Source organism: Pelmatolapia mariae, linkage group LG14 (genome assembly GCF_036321145.2).
Source record: "Pelmatolapia mariae isolate MD_Pm_ZW linkage group LG14, Pm_UMD_F_2, whole genome shotgun sequence".
Taxonomy (NCBI): Eukaryota; Metazoa; Chordata; class Actinopteri; order Cichliformes; family Cichlidae; genus Pelmatolapia; species Pelmatolapia mariae.
The window spans coordinates 20571748-20588392 of record NC_086239.1 but is presented as its reverse complement, the minus strand read 5'-3'; the positions used below and the strand labels follow the sequence as shown (position 1 = coordinate 20588392).

Sequence of the window (16645 nt, the reverse complement as noted above, 5' to 3'; positions counted from 1 at the left end):
CCTCACAAGCTTGATGTTCACTGTAGGAGACTAAAGTAGTGTTAGTCATTCAGGAGATTTGTGTATTGACAGTCTTCAAACAAACTAAAAAGAACACTATCTAATCAGACTATTGCATCAAGTCAGTTAAATTTCTGGAATATTGATTTGGTCAGTTAAATAGCAGTGGAGGTTATTAATCAGTTTCAGCTGCTTTGGTGTCAATGAAATTAACAACAGGTGAACTAGAGGGGCAGCAATGAGACAACCCCCAAAACAGGAATGATTTTCCAGCTGGAGGCCACTGACATTTTGATTGTCCTTTTACTACTTTTGCATTTCGCTAGAGTCACTGTGACTACTAGTAGCATGAGGTGATACCTGGACCCTACAGAAGTTGCACAGGTAGTCCTCAAGGATGGCATATCAATATGTGCCATTGCCAATAGGTTTGCTGTGTCTCCCAGCACAGTCACAGTCTCAGAAGCATGGAGGAGATTACAGGAAACAGGGAGTAGGAGAGATGGACAGGGCCATAGAAGGCCTTCAACTCATCAGTTGGACCAGTATCTGCTCCTTTGCAGGAGGAACCAGATGAGCACTGCCAGAGTGCCTTCAGCAAGCCACTGGTGTGAACATCTGACCGAACAATCAGAAATGGACTTCATGTGACCTGAGAGCCTCTAGTGAGGCCTGTGCTCACACAAGCACTGTTGCCTGACTGCCATTTGCCATTGAATAGCAGAATTAGCAGGGTAATCATTAGCACCCTGTGCTTTACACAGATGAGAGCAGGTTCACTCTGAGCTCATGGGACAGCAAGGGTCTGGAGAAGCCGTGGAGAATATTAAGCTGCCTGTACCATCGTTTAGCACAATCAGTTTGGTGGTGCTGAACGTGACGGTCCGGGTAGGCATATCCATGCAACGACACAGACTTCTACAGGCAACAGCATCCTGACTGCCATTAGATATCAGGATGAAATCTTTGGACACATTGTCCGACTTTGTACAGGACCCACTCCCTGGTGCACAACTATGCCCAGCACCATGTGGTGAGAGTATGCAGTCAATTCATGGAAAATCAAGGAATTGATACCATTGAGTGACTTAATCCAACACAACACCTCTGGGACATTATGTTTCAGTCTCAGAATTTCCAGGACCTCAGTGATATCGTCTCATTAGGAGCATGCCCTGATGTTATCAGGCATGCATAAAAGCACATTGAGGCCATACAAAATACTGATTAGTATTTTCAGTTGCTGCAATTAAATCTCAGCAGAATGAACAAAATCACTTTATCGGGGTGTTTCAGCCCTCTGTGGACTGATCATTTTCATTTCCATCAAACAATTTGGCATCCTTTTTGTTCCTAACACATTACCCAGTCCATGTCAGCGCAAAGACCTGATTTTCCCCCCATTGAGATCTGAAAAGTGTATATAAAAGCCAGTGTGTGCAATCCTTTACAAATCACAGTTGAGCAAATGAGGCGAGAGACAGAGGAGTAAAGGAGACATGTTTATTATTTAAACTATCACTTAAATAAAAAAGTGCATAGAAAATAAACATGATTAGAAACTTTTCTTTTTACACTTATGTACAACTTTGTTTCCAAATTATACATTCAACCAAGTAGTTTGTGGTTTATTTTCACGGTGGTGGTTTTCCTTCATTTCGTTGATGTGTACAAAGAAAGATCGCCTGTTTTATGGGAGAAAATATGACTGCTGTGAATACCGTTATTACAGAGAGCAGGAAGAAAATGATAAGACAACGGCAGATAATCAAGGCGAAACAAACTAGCCCGTTCGTGATCCCTCTTTTTCACGTCCTACTGCGACACCGCAACCCACCCTAGGCTGATAACGTCTATACATGAGAAACAATCAGAAAAATTACAAATACAGGTTTAAGTACTTGTCTGACCTCTCCAAAACCTTGACTTGTAAAAGAACAATTCAGGGTGGATGTTGCACGAAATAAATAAATTAAATGTTTTCAACATCAGCATTATGACTTTCTACAAAAACAGTACATGATAAGTACAACCAAAAGCTTCATAGGAGAGAGAGATAAAGAGGTGGTCAGGGAGACGAGAGAGGTTTCCAACGTGAAAAAAAGAAAACCTGATAAAAAAAACAAAAAAACAAAAAACAAATAAATAAAAACAAAAAAAATTAAAAGAAAAACGCCATTTTGGTGGTATCTTTAAAATCCTGGTAAGCCTCCACAAACCCATCTCCTAATTTTTACCGCATCAAGTAAGCAGTCTAAAAAGTCCCTGTTAAAACATGAAAAAAACAAAATTTAAAAAACAATAAAAGAAAATTAAAAAAGAAAAACATTCACTACAACAACCAGAAAAAATGGATGACCTCAAGAAGTTCACAACCACATTAATACAGTTACATTTCTCATCACATTAAAAAAAAAAACAACAACAAAAAAACAAACAAACAAAAAAACTACCCCAAAAAAAAAAAAAAGAAAAAAAAAAAGTTCCTTTCCAGAAATAAAACAAAAAGAACTGCAACGCTCCCTGCTGCTGCGAAGGAGCGCTCACAGGCACAGCAAAACTGGTACTGGATATCAATATACAAAAGAGTGATGCACGTTAGTTTCAGCGGATAGTACTGTAACACAAAACCATTATAGAGTACATTGAAACATTGCTATTAACCATTATAAATCTGCTGTTTTTGCTACTGTAACTAAGTTTGTCTGTCCATTCCATATATTGTATAGATACTAAAGTACAAGAAATTACTATGCATGTTTCCGTATAATATTGTTAAGTATTTATACTATAATTACAGATAATGACGGAGAAGTGCCACTGGTGTGGCGTGGTAAAATGAAGACCAAAGCAACAGCAGACTACTTCCTTATTTGTATCTATGCCGTTTTAAAAACAGTGAAACAAATGACTTGTCGTCACTGAACACCCTCTGACCCTGAAAAAAGCAGAAGTGGCTCTCGTGAAGAGAGAGTCGTAGACAGAGCCCTTGGCGCCGGCCGACGCTAGCGTGAACTGCTTGAGCTAACCTGTTGTCCTACAGACAGAAAACACCGCCTGCTGTTTTACGCCTCAGTGTTAATCCCAGTGCTGAAATGAAACTGCTCCCTGGCTTTGAGGTCGTATCGACATGTCTTCCACATCTACCAGGGGTTGCTGACACGACAACTTAACAAAAAAAAACAAAAAACAAAACAAAACAAAAAAAAGCAACAAAAAAAACCCCTAAACGAATATAGCTGACAAAGCATCAACATCCACCCACGTTGGGTGATGTGGAGGAAGAATATACATTCATCGTTGACCTTTAGCAGCAGAACCCAGCGAGCCCGGTTGTCGGTGTAGGACTGCGTACGCCCGGCTGGCCCGCCGGCGGAGGCGTCGGGGCTCTCGGTGGGAAAGGCGCAGCCGAGGTTTGTACACGCCGCACCGTCAGGAAGGAGAGGGCTGCTGGTGTGGTCCCTGCCTTCACTTTGTTGAAGTAAAACAATAAAAAATTTAAATAAAAACAGAGTCAAGTGCACTTTGCTAGAGCCTCAAACACCACTGTCGGAGTCATCAACACCAATCCATAAATTTGAAATATCAGGGCCTGTCGCACAAACTCAGAGACGGTCTGTGCTTCTGGTTTCAGTATTGGGAGCTTTTCCTACGCCTGTTCAGTGCCTGTGTCACAGCTAAAGTGCAACCCATTTTAGCTTCACTTTTACAAAACCAAATGAGAGGGTGGTTGAGGGGCGAGCCGCTAACGACCTTAAAAGGCGACAATGAAGTCACGATGACGAATTCCTTAAAAGGGACAAACGGAGCAATCGGCTTCAGTCGCTCAGTGGAACCAGTCACTCTCTGTTTAAATACTCTGTTTAGGACGTGAAGGCTTTTAAGAGAGAAGAGGCATTTACGAACTGAGGTGAACCACGAGGAGACTGGATGAAGGTATAAGAACGATCTCAGATTGCTGGTGAGCATTGAAGAGCAGTCACCACAACACCATGCTTCTTTTAATGTATACAATGGCTCTAGTTGGATATGATGAGTGCTATAGGTAGCATTAAAATAAAGGCACCTCTTCATTATAGCCAAAGTCTTCACGAGGACATAACGCCTTAAACTGACGGGAATCTTTGTGGGGTTTTTACATGTCAATATTTCATATATTGCCAATCGGCTGCAAGCCTGTCGACCCGTGGCTCATTAGTGACCGAACCACTTTGATAGAATCACCTCCATGAGGGCTCTATCCTCGGTTTGATGTGGTGTGGAGACAATAAGGCTGGAGAGAGGAGATGTCGGCTATGGATCAACAATCTAAACTCTCTCTCAAGTGCATAATAGTAGTTCACATGACTGCCATACTGTCAGCTAGGACTGGAACAATTAAAATAATAATAATAATAACAAAATAATAAAAAAATGTCAGCTCTGACGAAACGGCCCAGGATAGATAAAAGAGCTACTGGTGGACTGAACTTAAATGGGGACCAAGCCATAGATAGACCAGCGTCAGTCTTTGGAATCAAAGAAAACATTCAGGGTACGAATTTTAAAAAGAAAACAAAAAAAATTATTAAAAAAAAAAACAAAAAAACTCTGAAAGGCAGCGGGATACAAAACATAGAGACCAAGTATTAGTGTTTGTAAACCCCTATTTTCTACAAAAATGGCAATAAAATAAATACAATTTTTTAAAAATATAAATACCATCATTAAGTGCTATTCACTAGTGAGTGCTTTTAAGTTTTTTTTGTAGAAAAATATACATTATTTACATTTATTTTTTTTAAAAGCAAGCATGATATTTCCCTGTCCATAATAAAAAGACAGACAAAGAGACAAGACTTTAGAAGACTTAATACAAATAAAAAAGAAAACGTTTTTTTCCTCTTTTCTATCAGTATGTTTATCACAACAGGCCAAGAAGAAAACAAGCCGAGTGAAAAATTCAATTCAAGGGCGCAAAAGTTTGGTTCTCTTTGCTGCTGTAATTTGGAAAGTGACTCAAAAGTCCAAGCTTATACGATTACCCGAACGAGTTTGATAACAACAACAGCATGCACAAACTTGCAGACGTCTCTGCGTCTGGAAAACAGGCCCCAATCCCACAAAAAAAAGAAAAATCAATTATAAATACGTCTACTCAAGCACATCAGTAGGTTTCTCTGGTCCCTCGGCTGTCAGTCCACCAGAATCTCTAGCTGCCTCGCTCTCTCAGGCCAGAGGCTTCATCTCACTTTCATGTAGCTACCAAGCTGTCAGACTGAAAGTCAATTTTAAGATGGTATCAACCTCAGATATCATCCTTTACACAAACTGACAAAAACGAATCTTTTTCTCCCTTCTTTGTTATTTCCTCTCTTCCTTCCTGTGGCGACTGCTCCCCCTAGTGTTTCAACCTGTACGGCTCTGATCAGGCTGCCATACACGAGCAGCTCCTATTTACAGTGTTAAATGTACACACCTACACGCTTTTTTTTTCCTTCTTCTTCTTTGGGAAAACAAAAAGTCAGATTAGGGGAAGGTTCCAGTAAAATCACAACAATTCTGAAGGCATCGGGGCACATTCAGACGGGGAGATGTGCATCAATAACAGCTGACACTTAGATCAACATGAAAAATAAAAGAATTTCTAACAATTTTCTAATTTTTACCTTTAGTAAAAGTCCCTTCAACAAATTGCACTTTGGTGTAAAATTGAACCAAGTTCTTAGATTTTTTTTTCTTCTGTGTTCACATCTGAGCACAAGTAGACCAAAACATTTAGAAAATTAAGGAGGATGGGCCAATGTATAAAAACAAAAATATAAATAAATTATGAAGGGGGAACTTTCTGACATGACTTTCTGACTCACCTCTGAGTGCCAAATGAAAACGAGACATAAGGAGGCACAATATGTTGGTATTTCTACAAATGGCCCGTCCTCCCAAAAAATGGCCCTTCCTGCATATACAGTGCAACCGACAGCTGCTGAGCCTGCTGTGCACAAAACCATCAGCGGAGGGCGCCGACGGAGCTCCTGGCCTGCTTCGCAGCTGTGGTCCATCATAGACCGGATGTATGAAATCGCCACAAACCCACGTGCTGCGGGTCATTGTGGTGCTTTTGCTCAACAGTCCTCGTTAAGGTCCTTCAGGTACGGGCATCAGTTGAGGAACTTGCGACACTTCTTTGCGCCGCAGTTGCACGGCAGCTTGTTGCTGGCGTCCTCGATGGGGAACTTGTAGTCATAGGTGAGCTCTTCCCCGCAGTAGATGCGGCGCGAGGCGAAGATGACGATGTGCTTCTGGCCGTCCACGGTGATCACCCGGGAGTAGCAGTTGGGCTCGCAGGAGTGGTTGATGAAGCGGGCGGCGTTGCCGTGCACCGTGGCATCCACCACCTCGTAGTCATCGATGCGAAACATGTAGCAGCCAATGCCCTTTGAGGAGAGAGAGGACAGTTTGTATAAATAATCGAGTTAAGCAAATGACGAAATCATCGGAAATCGTTCAAGGCCTCACCTTCCCATCGTAGTATTTCTCCCGTTTGTCAGTGAGCACAGACCGAATGACGTTCCCCGAGTATTCGATGACCATTTCTCCTGCTTCAATGGTTTTCTTGCAGAAGAGGCCGCGGCCATGGATAGGAGACCTGACGGGAGGATCATAACAGTGGACAGCTCTCAAAATTAAACAGGCAGTTACCTGTTATTTATCTGAACATTGAAAAACAGCTGATAATAATAAAAATGATGACAGATTTAACACCACTGATCTAACCTGTAGACTCCCACAGTCTCCTTCGAGGTGGCCTTGAGCTGTTTGAATCTCACAGCAAGTGGAAGCTCCATGGAGGCACGCCTGCGAAGGGAAAGAATTATGAATGTAATATTACATTTCTTTCTTTCTTTTTTTAAATAAAGCATAATCATTTTTATAAAAAATGAGTTTTTATTCACCTGGCAGTCCTGAGCTGCACTTCATCATCATCGTCTTCCTGCGGCCTATACTCAGGAGGTTGGCGATGTTTTGAGGCCAAGAAATTGAACATGTCGAATACTGACCTCCTGGTGTAACAAACACAAGAATCTCAATAAGCAAAGCAGCATCCCTGGAAACAGTTATCTGTACGGTTTATTAACAGTGTGCATTATATAAAGTGCCATTTCCGCGCTGACTGACTTCTGGTTTCCTGACACATGCTCTACAATTTCATGGTCAGAAGGTGTGTGTGTGTGTACCATACTGACCTGTGGTGGACTTCTGCACGAGCCGAGCCGTGGGGGTTGATGGGAGGTTCGTCCGTTTCCTCCGGTTTGTGGAAGCGGAAGCGATAGCTTCGACAGTGCCTGGTGCCGTACAGCTGCTCCAACAGGAAGACTACAGCCTCATGGACGACCCCGAGCATCCTCAGTCCGTTCACACCTGGAAGGAGCGGAGAAACACCTTCATCATGAGGCTTTATTCAAGTATATATGTAAAGTACCTCTAGTTATTATTTCTACGCTTTTAAAATTACACCTCACCTTCAAAGGAGAGCTTTTTGAGTCGTGCACTGGAGCGAGCTTCCTGCACTTTATCAGTGAGGGATTTCCAGGCCTCTGTAGGGGAACAGTAGGTATTTTATGCCCAATGTGTGGTTTAGTTTTTGCAGACTTGATTAAAACATTTTTTATTTTTATCACAAAAGCAATTTATATTTGAATTAGTTTTGCCAAAGCAGGCGCTACAATCAGTTCTTTTCTTTCACCTTCAATACTCTCACAGCGGATGTGGAACCCGTCCTCACTGCAGATTTCAAAGATGATACCCTTTTTGGGTTTACTGTCTAAACCGTTATCCCTGCTGTTGCCATCCTGGTCGGGCGGTGAGGTCACAGGAAGAGAGCCTGCTCCTCCAGCTGCATGAGGTTTGTCTTTTCCCACCACTTTCCCTGGTAAAACGTGTCCTTCGGATGTCTTCTTTTTACCAAGTACACTAGAAAAGATGCAAACCAAACATTAAAGCTATACTGTATGACGATTTTGAAAACAGGTGACTAATACTGATGCTTCATACCTCTTGTTGGTCGTCTTTTCCGGTGGCTTTCCTGTGTCCATTGGCTCAGAGGAGATCGGCTCTTTGGAACTGGTTGGGGAGAGGATGGGAAAGGTTGGAATGTTTTTGCATTTTACTGAACAAAAGTGGTTTCCTTGAACAGCTGTTATGTGGTTAAGTCAAACAGTATAGCTATGATAAATAGAGCAACCATCATCAACAAAGAAGTTCAGTCCAGTTGACATATTTAACTTCTGTGTCTGAAGATGCACTGAAAACTATTCTGTGCAAACAAACAAACACACAAAGCCCACATTCATTTAGGAGAGACATCTGAAGAACACAACATACTTTAACCATTCGTTCCACAAAGAAATGAATCCCAAACTTAGATATTTTTTCAAATATTCTGAACACAGTCAAAATTAAAATTTCTTCCCATTATCACGGTACGTGAAAGTAACATAATAACGATTTGTTGGCTACAAGTCACAGGTCTGTTAGTGTCTCACCTTGGGTTAGAGGATGGGTGCTGTCCTGCAGGGTTGCTGAAATGTTCCTCAGGCAGAGAGGCCTTAAGCTTCTTCCCGCTGCTTACATCTGGACTCTGCCTGCTCCTCTTCCCTTTCTGTTTGCCTTTCTCTGCTCCTGAAACTGCAGCTGCTGCTGACACTACTGTGGAGCTAGGTGGCATATGCTCTGATAACTTGGAAATAGGAGTTGTTCTACTGCTCTGGGAGTGCATGGATGTCTGTGTTTGCGTGAACACTCCAACAACACGTCCCTTGGTGGGACTTAGAGGGGTGGATGGAGCAGGAGCTAAAGTAACGGTGCTGTTTGGACATGAGTCCACAAGCTGGGGTCTGTTAACGGGTTGAGACTGATGTTGTAAGTGAACACTGCTGGCATCTGTCTCTCCTTGCTGGTTGACAGCCATGTTGATAGTCTGTTGGGAGGGCAGGACGCAGATGCTGCTAGCTATTGATGTCTGAACAGGGGAGCTTAGCTGTGACATCAGAGGAGCTCCTCCTGCTGACTGAAGGACCACAGACTGATCTGACAGGCCCAGGCCGTGTGGACTTGCTTTAAAAAGGAGGTTGCTAATCTGCCCTGTGATCTCAGTTGAGCTGAGAACAGGGGTGGAGAGTGATACTGACCCTGGGGCAAGAAGTCCAGCTGCGCTACTAGGGGGAACAGACACAACATTTAACACTGACTGGCTGGGGTTCAAGCCAGAGACTGAGCAAGGTAGGAGATGAGCAGAGGAATCGTGGCTCAGGATACCTGGCTGGGCAGTACCAGAAAGCCTCTGCTGAAGGAGAGTAGTGGGATCTAAGTACATCACCCCGCCGGATTTTGGTCTCTTGATTATATTGGGCATCTTGCGTTGAGAAGTGGAGAGAGTGCTTAACTCAACTAGGCCACCAGGTTGACCAGGGATGCTAGCAGTAATCTGAGGGGAAGACAAGTTGATGAGGGTCATATTGGGAGGGCCTACTTCAGACGGGGCCAGAGTGGGCTGGTTACGGGAGCGCCCTGACTTTTTGCTTTTTCTTGGCAGAAGACGAGAAATGGGCCTCTTCTTGCCATGAGCAGAGGCAAGTACAGTCGGGGAAGAGGTGAGAGAGGACGGACTCGACACTATGGCAACACTGGGACCCAACTCGTGTGGTCGACCGGCCTCCGAGACCAGAATCTGGGACTGGTCGTGGGACTGAGACGGCAAACCAATGAGAAGTCCTGAGGTGGTGCTAGGGATTCCTGTCTGGAAGCCTGTCTGTGTGGGTCCTGTGAAGGTGTGAATCTGAGAGGGGTGAGGCATGGTACCCAGAACTTTGCCCCCAGCAGGAAATATTGATTGGGCTGAAGACAAGCCAGTATTTAACCCTGTGGTAAGTGTCATGGAGCTTAGCACTGCAGGCGAGCTAGAATCCATCACTCCTGTTGCACTAATCTTTTGGGTGACACCATTAGGGACAGTCTGGAGGACATAGAGAGGCTGGAATTGTTGATTGACTACAATAAGCTTATCAGGACCTGGTTTGATGACTGCTGGGCTGGATACTTGAGCCTGGGAAGGTCCTGGGCCCGGTGCTGGACTGGCGCTGCCTGCAGCTGCTGCCGCTGAAGTTGGGAGGTATTTCTGACCCTGAAGAGGCAGCGAGGGTGAACTTGGCAAGCCGGGAGTACCAGAACTCCTCGGAATATCCTGGTTAGCTGGTGCCTCAACTACCTGGCCAATAGCAGGGCTAGGAATAAACTGCTCAGGAGTCATATGACCTTCTGAGACCTGCGTATCCCTGTTTGCTAACGACGTACCATCGTGCTGATTCTCTGATGGTGACACGCCTGGCCCCGCTCTCTTTTTGTCCCCACTCTTTTCCCCGCTGATGGTCTCTGTGTCCGAGTTCAAGCCTAGCATGGTGCGGTCTGAGGTATTTGAGATGAGACTCCCAGCGCTGTGGTTCTGACTGGTGCTGACAGTCGGGCTGCGTGTGGTCAGGACAGAGAGGTCAGACGGCAGCTCCAAAGGAAGATACGGCTCCTCCACAGATATTGAGCTATTCACACTACTCTCTACGACCCCTCCGCTTTCCGCACTGGGCAGCGGCTCGGAGAAGTCATCAAACAGAATGTCTTTACGTCTGTTGACATCCACTCCAACATAGCTCTCATCCAGCAGCAGCTCAGAAGAAGATGGCTCAGACTGCTGGCCCAGAGCTGGCAACGACATAGAGGGGGTGTTCAGGACAAACTCCATAATATCTGATGGCAAAATGTTCCCACAGTCATCGCTGTTGTTGTTGTCAGAGTCGGATTTAAGCAGGTCTGTGCTGAGGGACAGCTGGGCCTCGAGAGGATCCTGACCCTGACTCTGCGGCTGGGACTTGACCCCACCTCCGAGTGGAAGACAATTTTCCTTCTGGTTTTTTCTGCCTTCTCGGGTGTTTCCACTAACTGCTCCGCCACTGCTGTCGGCCTCTTTGCTTGACTCGTGGGAGTCGGCCTTCTCAGTGTGCCTCTCTCTGCCTCTCCTCTTGGGAGTGCTTTTATGTGTGGTGGAAGAGGAGGTGGCTGTAGTGGTTGTGGTGCTGGTGGTGCAGATGCTGGTATCACTCTCCGACCCATCATCGACGCCATCAAGCTGGCCGATACGCTGCTTGCCCAAGGTCCTGTTAGGCGCAGCAAAGCACACATCAGATTATCAGAGACAAGGAGATATTTCAGATATTTCACTTCATAAAAAATGTGTCTACTTACAAAGCGCTCAGCATGTCCTCTTCAGCTTTTTGCTGAGCCCTTCGTTGCTGCTGCTCCTCGTCCTTTAGAAAACGCTGAAGCTGGGACCCCCTTCCCAGACACTGGTCTAATCCTTCTATAGATGGCAGGCCCTCACCAGGGTTAATTATTGTTCGAGTGAAGTTGTAGTAATAAGGATCCTTACCCCTATGTTTTATTCCACTGTCTTCATCCTCTCCACTGTCTCCAGATGAAGACGTGGTGCTCATATCGTCCGCTCCATCGACCTGCCCCTCAGCTGACTTCTTGCGGCCACCCGTCCTCCTCTTAACCACAGTCCCGGCTCCGTCACCGCTGCCATAAAAAGGAAGGTCTTCCTCACCATACGAGCGAACCCCATAGAAAGGCGTGAGGCCGAAAAACATGTTGGAGCGTGCGCGTGCGCTGCGTCTAGGGTAGCGCCGCTTGGCCGACCCTGATCCGTCACTGTCATCTTCCTGATGTTTATCCTCCATACCCCTGTCATGGTCATCTTCGGGGCCAACGCCCTCATCCTCAGTGCCTTGCACGTGGAGACCGCGGTGGTCTCTGAGCTCTCCGCGTGGGCGCGCTTTATGCAGTTCCTCTTCCTCTGTGTGAGTCTGGGTGTCAGATTCAGAGCTGTCACTGCTGCTGGCAGAGGAGAAAAGAACAGTACATGCGGAGCGATGACCCCCCTGGCCAGCAGGAGAGACTATGGGGGCAGTGGTTGTGGGGCAGAAGGACGAAGAAATACTAGTAACGGTGGTGGTCCCATTAGGGTCACTCTTAATATCAGTCTTTAGTGGAGCTGTAGCTGGGGGTTTAATTGATCGCTTTTTCTCTCTGGAGGACAATGAAAGCTGGTTAGTTGCTTGCTTGCTGTGAGACTGTGAAGAGGTCTTCATAGTCTGGTGCAAGTTGTCCAGGCTGGAACTGTTCTTCCTCTCTGGACAGGAGTAACTGTCTCTATTTTTTGAGGATGACCTGTCCCCACCCTGGGTATCATGCTTCTCTCCCTGAGCCTTCCCATGGCCTTTGGTGCTGTTTCCTAGCATTGGAGCTTTGCTTTTGCTGCTGTTGTGAGAAGTAGGGTTGGTAGCGTGCGTGTTGGAGCTGCCGGCAGCTTTAGCATTATTGTTGAGAAGGGGAATCTTGTTGCTGATGTTGATGTTTTGAAAGGTCTTCTCTCTGTCACGGTCTTTGGACACATCTCTGCTGCCTGCTGTTTTAACTTTGGGGTGTTTATCTTTGGCAGCTGAGGCTGCAGCTGGAGAGGCCAGGTGCACGGAGCCTCGTTTAACAGCATCTTCCTCCGCTGACGTCCTCGAAGACCACAGAGGCTTTGCGGTTGCTGCCGTGGCTGAACCTGACGAGCACTCGTTTGATTTCCGTGTACTGGACTTCTGAAATGGAGGTTGCGGGGAGCCGGATTTTCCAACAACAGAGTCCTTATGGAGTGATGATGATATTAAATTTCCAGTGCTGCTACTACTTTCCTTCCCTGAGCTGGGCTTGTCCTTGTTCTGGTTATTGTTGGACGCTGGGCTGGACCGCTGACGAGGCAACAAACTGAGGCTTGCAGAAACATCCTGATCTTTGCTTCCATGTTTCCCTTGCTTGTCTGTCTGCTTGGTGCTGCCACTTCTCTGCTGGCTTGTGTGAACAGCAGTGCCAACGGGAGGTGAAGACTGGCCTGAGCCTGCAGGTCCCAGTCTTGGGTTCTTACTCTCTCCTCCAGAGTGTTTAGACTGGCTGTTTGCGTTACTGTCCTTCCCTGAGCCAGAGTCTTTGTTTCTCTCTGTGCTTCTATAACTGGAATCTCTAGACGGAGGTCTGCCCTTGTCAGCATCTCTGCTGGATGATCTGTCTTTACCTTGGCCTGAGTCTTTTCCTGTTTCCCTGCTATATGGTCTATACTTTTCAGAGTCCCGTATTCCTGTATCTCTATTCAGTGACCTACCTTTGTCCATATCCTTATAGCTGGGATCTCTAGAGGATGACTTACTTTTGTCAGTTTCTCTAATGCTTGATTCTCTGCTCGCCTGTTTTCCCTTCTCAGTGTCTCTGTTTGTTTGTCTCCCCTTTTCGGAATCTCTTAAATGATCTCTACTGATCGGTCTGCCTCTGTCAAAGTCTTTCAGACCAGAGTCTTTACTCAGCGGCCTCCTCTTTTCTGGCTCTTTGGTTGACATTTGGTTCCGGTCAGAGTCTTTCTGCCCAGGTTCTCTGGATGATCTACTCTTGTCAGAATCCTTAGAGTCGCGCTCTCGACTCGGGAGTCTCCCCTTGTCTGCTTCTCTCGTCGCTTGGTCTCGGGAAGGTTGCTGTTTGTTTCTGTCCGAGGAGACGTGTCGACCTCTTTCTTCGTCTTTTTGAACTGGACTCCTTGCTGAGTCTTTGCCAAAGTGTTTGGACTTTTCGGGGTCCCTGGCAGGGGAGGGAATGAGTGGAGGGGGTGAGGTCAGAGGTCGTGATAAAATGTGAGATGTGGCAGTGATTCCTCTCTGTCTGTTAAGCTGTTGGGGCAGAGGGGAGAGGGAAGGCGAGCTGTGACGACGTGAATCAATATTCCGCGTACCGGGATTTACCAGGGAGTCTCCCACTGTCACAATCTCGTGACTTTGGGGCTGTGAAGAACCTCCTAAAATAAAAGAAAAGAACTGTTAAATTCAGACGAATTAAGCCAAATAATCTGTTTGAAATCAAAGTTTTAAGTGGAAAAAAAAGGCTGCACATTTGTACCTGGAGATGGCATGGGACGAGGACCTATTGACCGTTGACAGGGGGGGTAGCTGGGATGTCGGTTCCTGGTGTAAACCCTGAGCTTGGGGGTGTTGGCAGGGGAAAGTGTGTCAGAGCGCCTTGGTGATTCAAATGGATCAGGAAAGTCTAGAAGTGAAAAAGAAAGAGAAACGCATTAGCACATTATAGCTCTGAATATGGTTCTCACTGTAACACACACATTTCTGAACTATGTTACCTGTTAAGGAAGGTGGGCTGTGTGCTATTGTGCGATTCTCCTCAGGAGCCATCATGTTCTTTAGATCAGAATCTGCCACCGGAGGGTGACAAACTAGGATCCTGCAGGTATACACGCAGCGTTTTCGTGCATCTAAAGTACTCCAGTACACCCTCGAACACCTGCAAAGACAATTTATTTAGTTGGACAAAGTTGGCAGCTTCCTTCGCCAATCAGCAATTTAACTGCACAGAGCAAAATAACACTGGCTTTCAAAACAGCAAGAAGACTTTAAGATAAAGGTTAAAAACAACAACAACAACAACAAAAACTCACTGGTATCCCACAGGAAAGAGTTTCCGTTTGCAGTCTGAGAGTTCAGTTAGTATTCCCAAACAATCAATTGCCATCGAGCCTGAAATGATGATATTTAAATCAGCGGTCAGCGGAGCAGGAACTGCGAAAGGTCAGGGAAATGTCACAAAAGAATGTACCAGCAATCAACCTACCAATCATCATGTGGACATTTTCAGGCTCCAGTCCTGCCAGCCACTTCCTCCTGAGATTAATGCCCTCCATGTCCACCAGGATCCTGCGGGTCACCTCAAACCCAGACACCACCTCAAGAAAAAGTACATAAACAGAAAAGGTGAAGAGAAAACTGAGAATCTAAAGTCAAAGCCCTGGCATTGCATGGTTCATCCACGCAAAACACCTAAGTGTGCTTTTAGTGATATATAATGAGATTTCCTTACTTCTCCTTTGATGAGGTCCCTGTGCTTTGGACAGTAGACTTTTTTATCTTCCAGGAAGCTGCAGTGGCACTGGCGGGCACACATGAAGTGGTAGTTACTGGTGCAAGAGGTAAGGCAGCAGCTAACGGTGGCTCCTGGCTTTTGACACTTCTCACACCGCTAAAAGAAAGTACAAACTGTAAGCGTCCAATAAAGGTGCACTGAAAAAGAGTGGAAAATTATAAGGAACTAAGTGTTCTGCTTTACCAGCTGTTTCCCCCTGAGAACAGCCATATGAACATTTTTCAAAGACCCGTCATCATCCTCGAAGACCTCTGCGGACCACAGAGCACAATTCACATGGGACCACTCATTCTGACCGATGTACAGCAGTCTGCCTCCCTCCTAAAACAAAGAAAAGAGTGAAAAGTAAGAAAGACTCAACCTTGCGGTCTGCGTCCTGAATTTTGCTGCTACCGGTAAGGCACTCACATTGGTGTTCTCGTCTCCGTACTTCAGGCACAGGACGCACTGCCTGTTATCTGTGACGCCTGGTGGAGGAGGGAGCTCTGGGCTGTCCTCGCGATCTGGAGAGAAAGCAAGAATTCAAACACAGCTTGAATCTATATGAAAACCAGTTGACAAAGCAGCGTGCAAAACAGCACGCACGCAGGCATTAGTAACATATTTGTAGTTCGCCTTACCAGGCAAGAGTAGGGGCGGTGGGAGTATAGAGGGAAGTAGCGGAGGAGAGGAGGCCGGAGAATCAGGTTCGCCGGGGGTCTTGGGCTGGGGAGCAGGGATGATCTTCTTCATGAAGTGTGGGTGCTCAGCACGGGAAAGCTCCTGTCTCTCCTGCCACTGGGCGTAGTTGTGGTCTAGGGACGGCGGCAGCACAGCGTTGGGGAGGAGCCCACTGCTGTGGAACAACAACAGAGACGGGCACCATTACCTGGCAACCTATCAGCAATGAAACTGATTGGGGGGAAAAAAAGCACATTTACTTTTGTTTTGTTGCAAATGACCCCATGTCACATAAGCAACTGATAACAAAATATGATCACGATTTGTTACGTGGGTTTAACCCCCCCACCACCACCAAAGATATAGTAGATGATGTGGATAAATAATGTCGGGTTTTTAAATAAAGAAATGTAAACCATCTGCTTCATTGAATCAACACAAGTTATCGGCAAACGGTGAGAAAAAGCCTTTTATTCCCGTTCATGTGTTCTTTCTGATTCATTAGTTGACTGCCACATTTAGAATAGGTCATTGCCGTTGGAATATATTGTGTGATGAGTGTTGCTTTAAAAAAAAAAAGTACAAGTAATATCTGTCCCTATGGTACAGATGATATGATGGAGCTGTTTTTTTAAGATACTAAAAAAATAAATAAAGTCTGAACAGCAAGTGAGCAGTGACACCCATGTTAAATAACCACATTCGAGGAGTTCTGCCAAGTCAAGAAAGCCTGGGTAATTGGTGTGATGTAAAGTCTCACACTTAATAAGCCAGCAGAGGCTTCTAAAAGCAAATCCACCCAGCAATGGCCACAGGATACAGAAGATCATTGGTTTCCTTGACTGGAGCACTGATAAATAACACAATGAACTAAACTGACAAGCAAACCGCAATTAGACCACAAGTATTTATCAGCGAGTCTTCAATTGAAATA

The 16645-nt window shown here is 45.6% G+C and overlaps 1 protein-coding gene across 2 annotated transcripts in view; it reads right to left on the bottom strand.

Annotated features, from left to right (window-relative positions):
- Positions 1–1489: 1489 nt before the first annotated feature.
- kmt2a (lysine (K)-specific methyltransferase 2A) overlaps positions 1490–16645 on the bottom strand; it is a 37557-nt gene continuing 22401 nt past the window's right edge. Inside the window, exons 17-34 of one of the 2 annotated variants that reach the window (XM_063492336.1) lie at positions 15672–15883; positions 15460–15554; positions 15235–15372; positions 14989–15147; positions 14743–14854; positions 14570–14648; positions 14255–14415; positions 14017–14163; positions 11275–13915; positions 8526–11186; positions 8035–8103; positions 7727–7953; positions 7503–7577; positions 7227–7401; positions 6936–7043; positions 6757–6837; positions 6499–6628; positions 1490–6416 (exon numbers count right to left, since the gene is read on the bottom strand). In XM_063492336.1, the coding sequence (XP_063348406.1) occupies positions 6141–6416; positions 6499–6628; positions 6757–6837; positions 6936–7043; positions 7227–7401; positions 7503–7577; positions 7727–7953; positions 8035–8103; positions 8526–11186; positions 11275–13915; positions 14017–14163; positions 14255–14415; positions 14570–14648; positions 14743–14854; positions 14989–15147; positions 15235–15372; positions 15460–15554; positions 15672–15883 (7546 nt within the window). In that variant the 3' untranslated portion in view covers positions 1490–6140. Of the gene's footprint in view, positions 6417–6498; positions 6629–6756; positions 6838–6935; positions 7044–7226; positions 7402–7502; positions 7578–7726; positions 7954–8034; positions 8104–8525; positions 11187–11274; positions 13916–14016; positions 14164–14254; positions 14416–14569; positions 14649–14742; positions 14855–14988; positions 15148–15234; positions 15373–15459; positions 15555–15671; positions 15887–16645 lie in introns of both variants that reach the window. The other variant, XM_063492335.1, reaches the window with a different exon arrangement.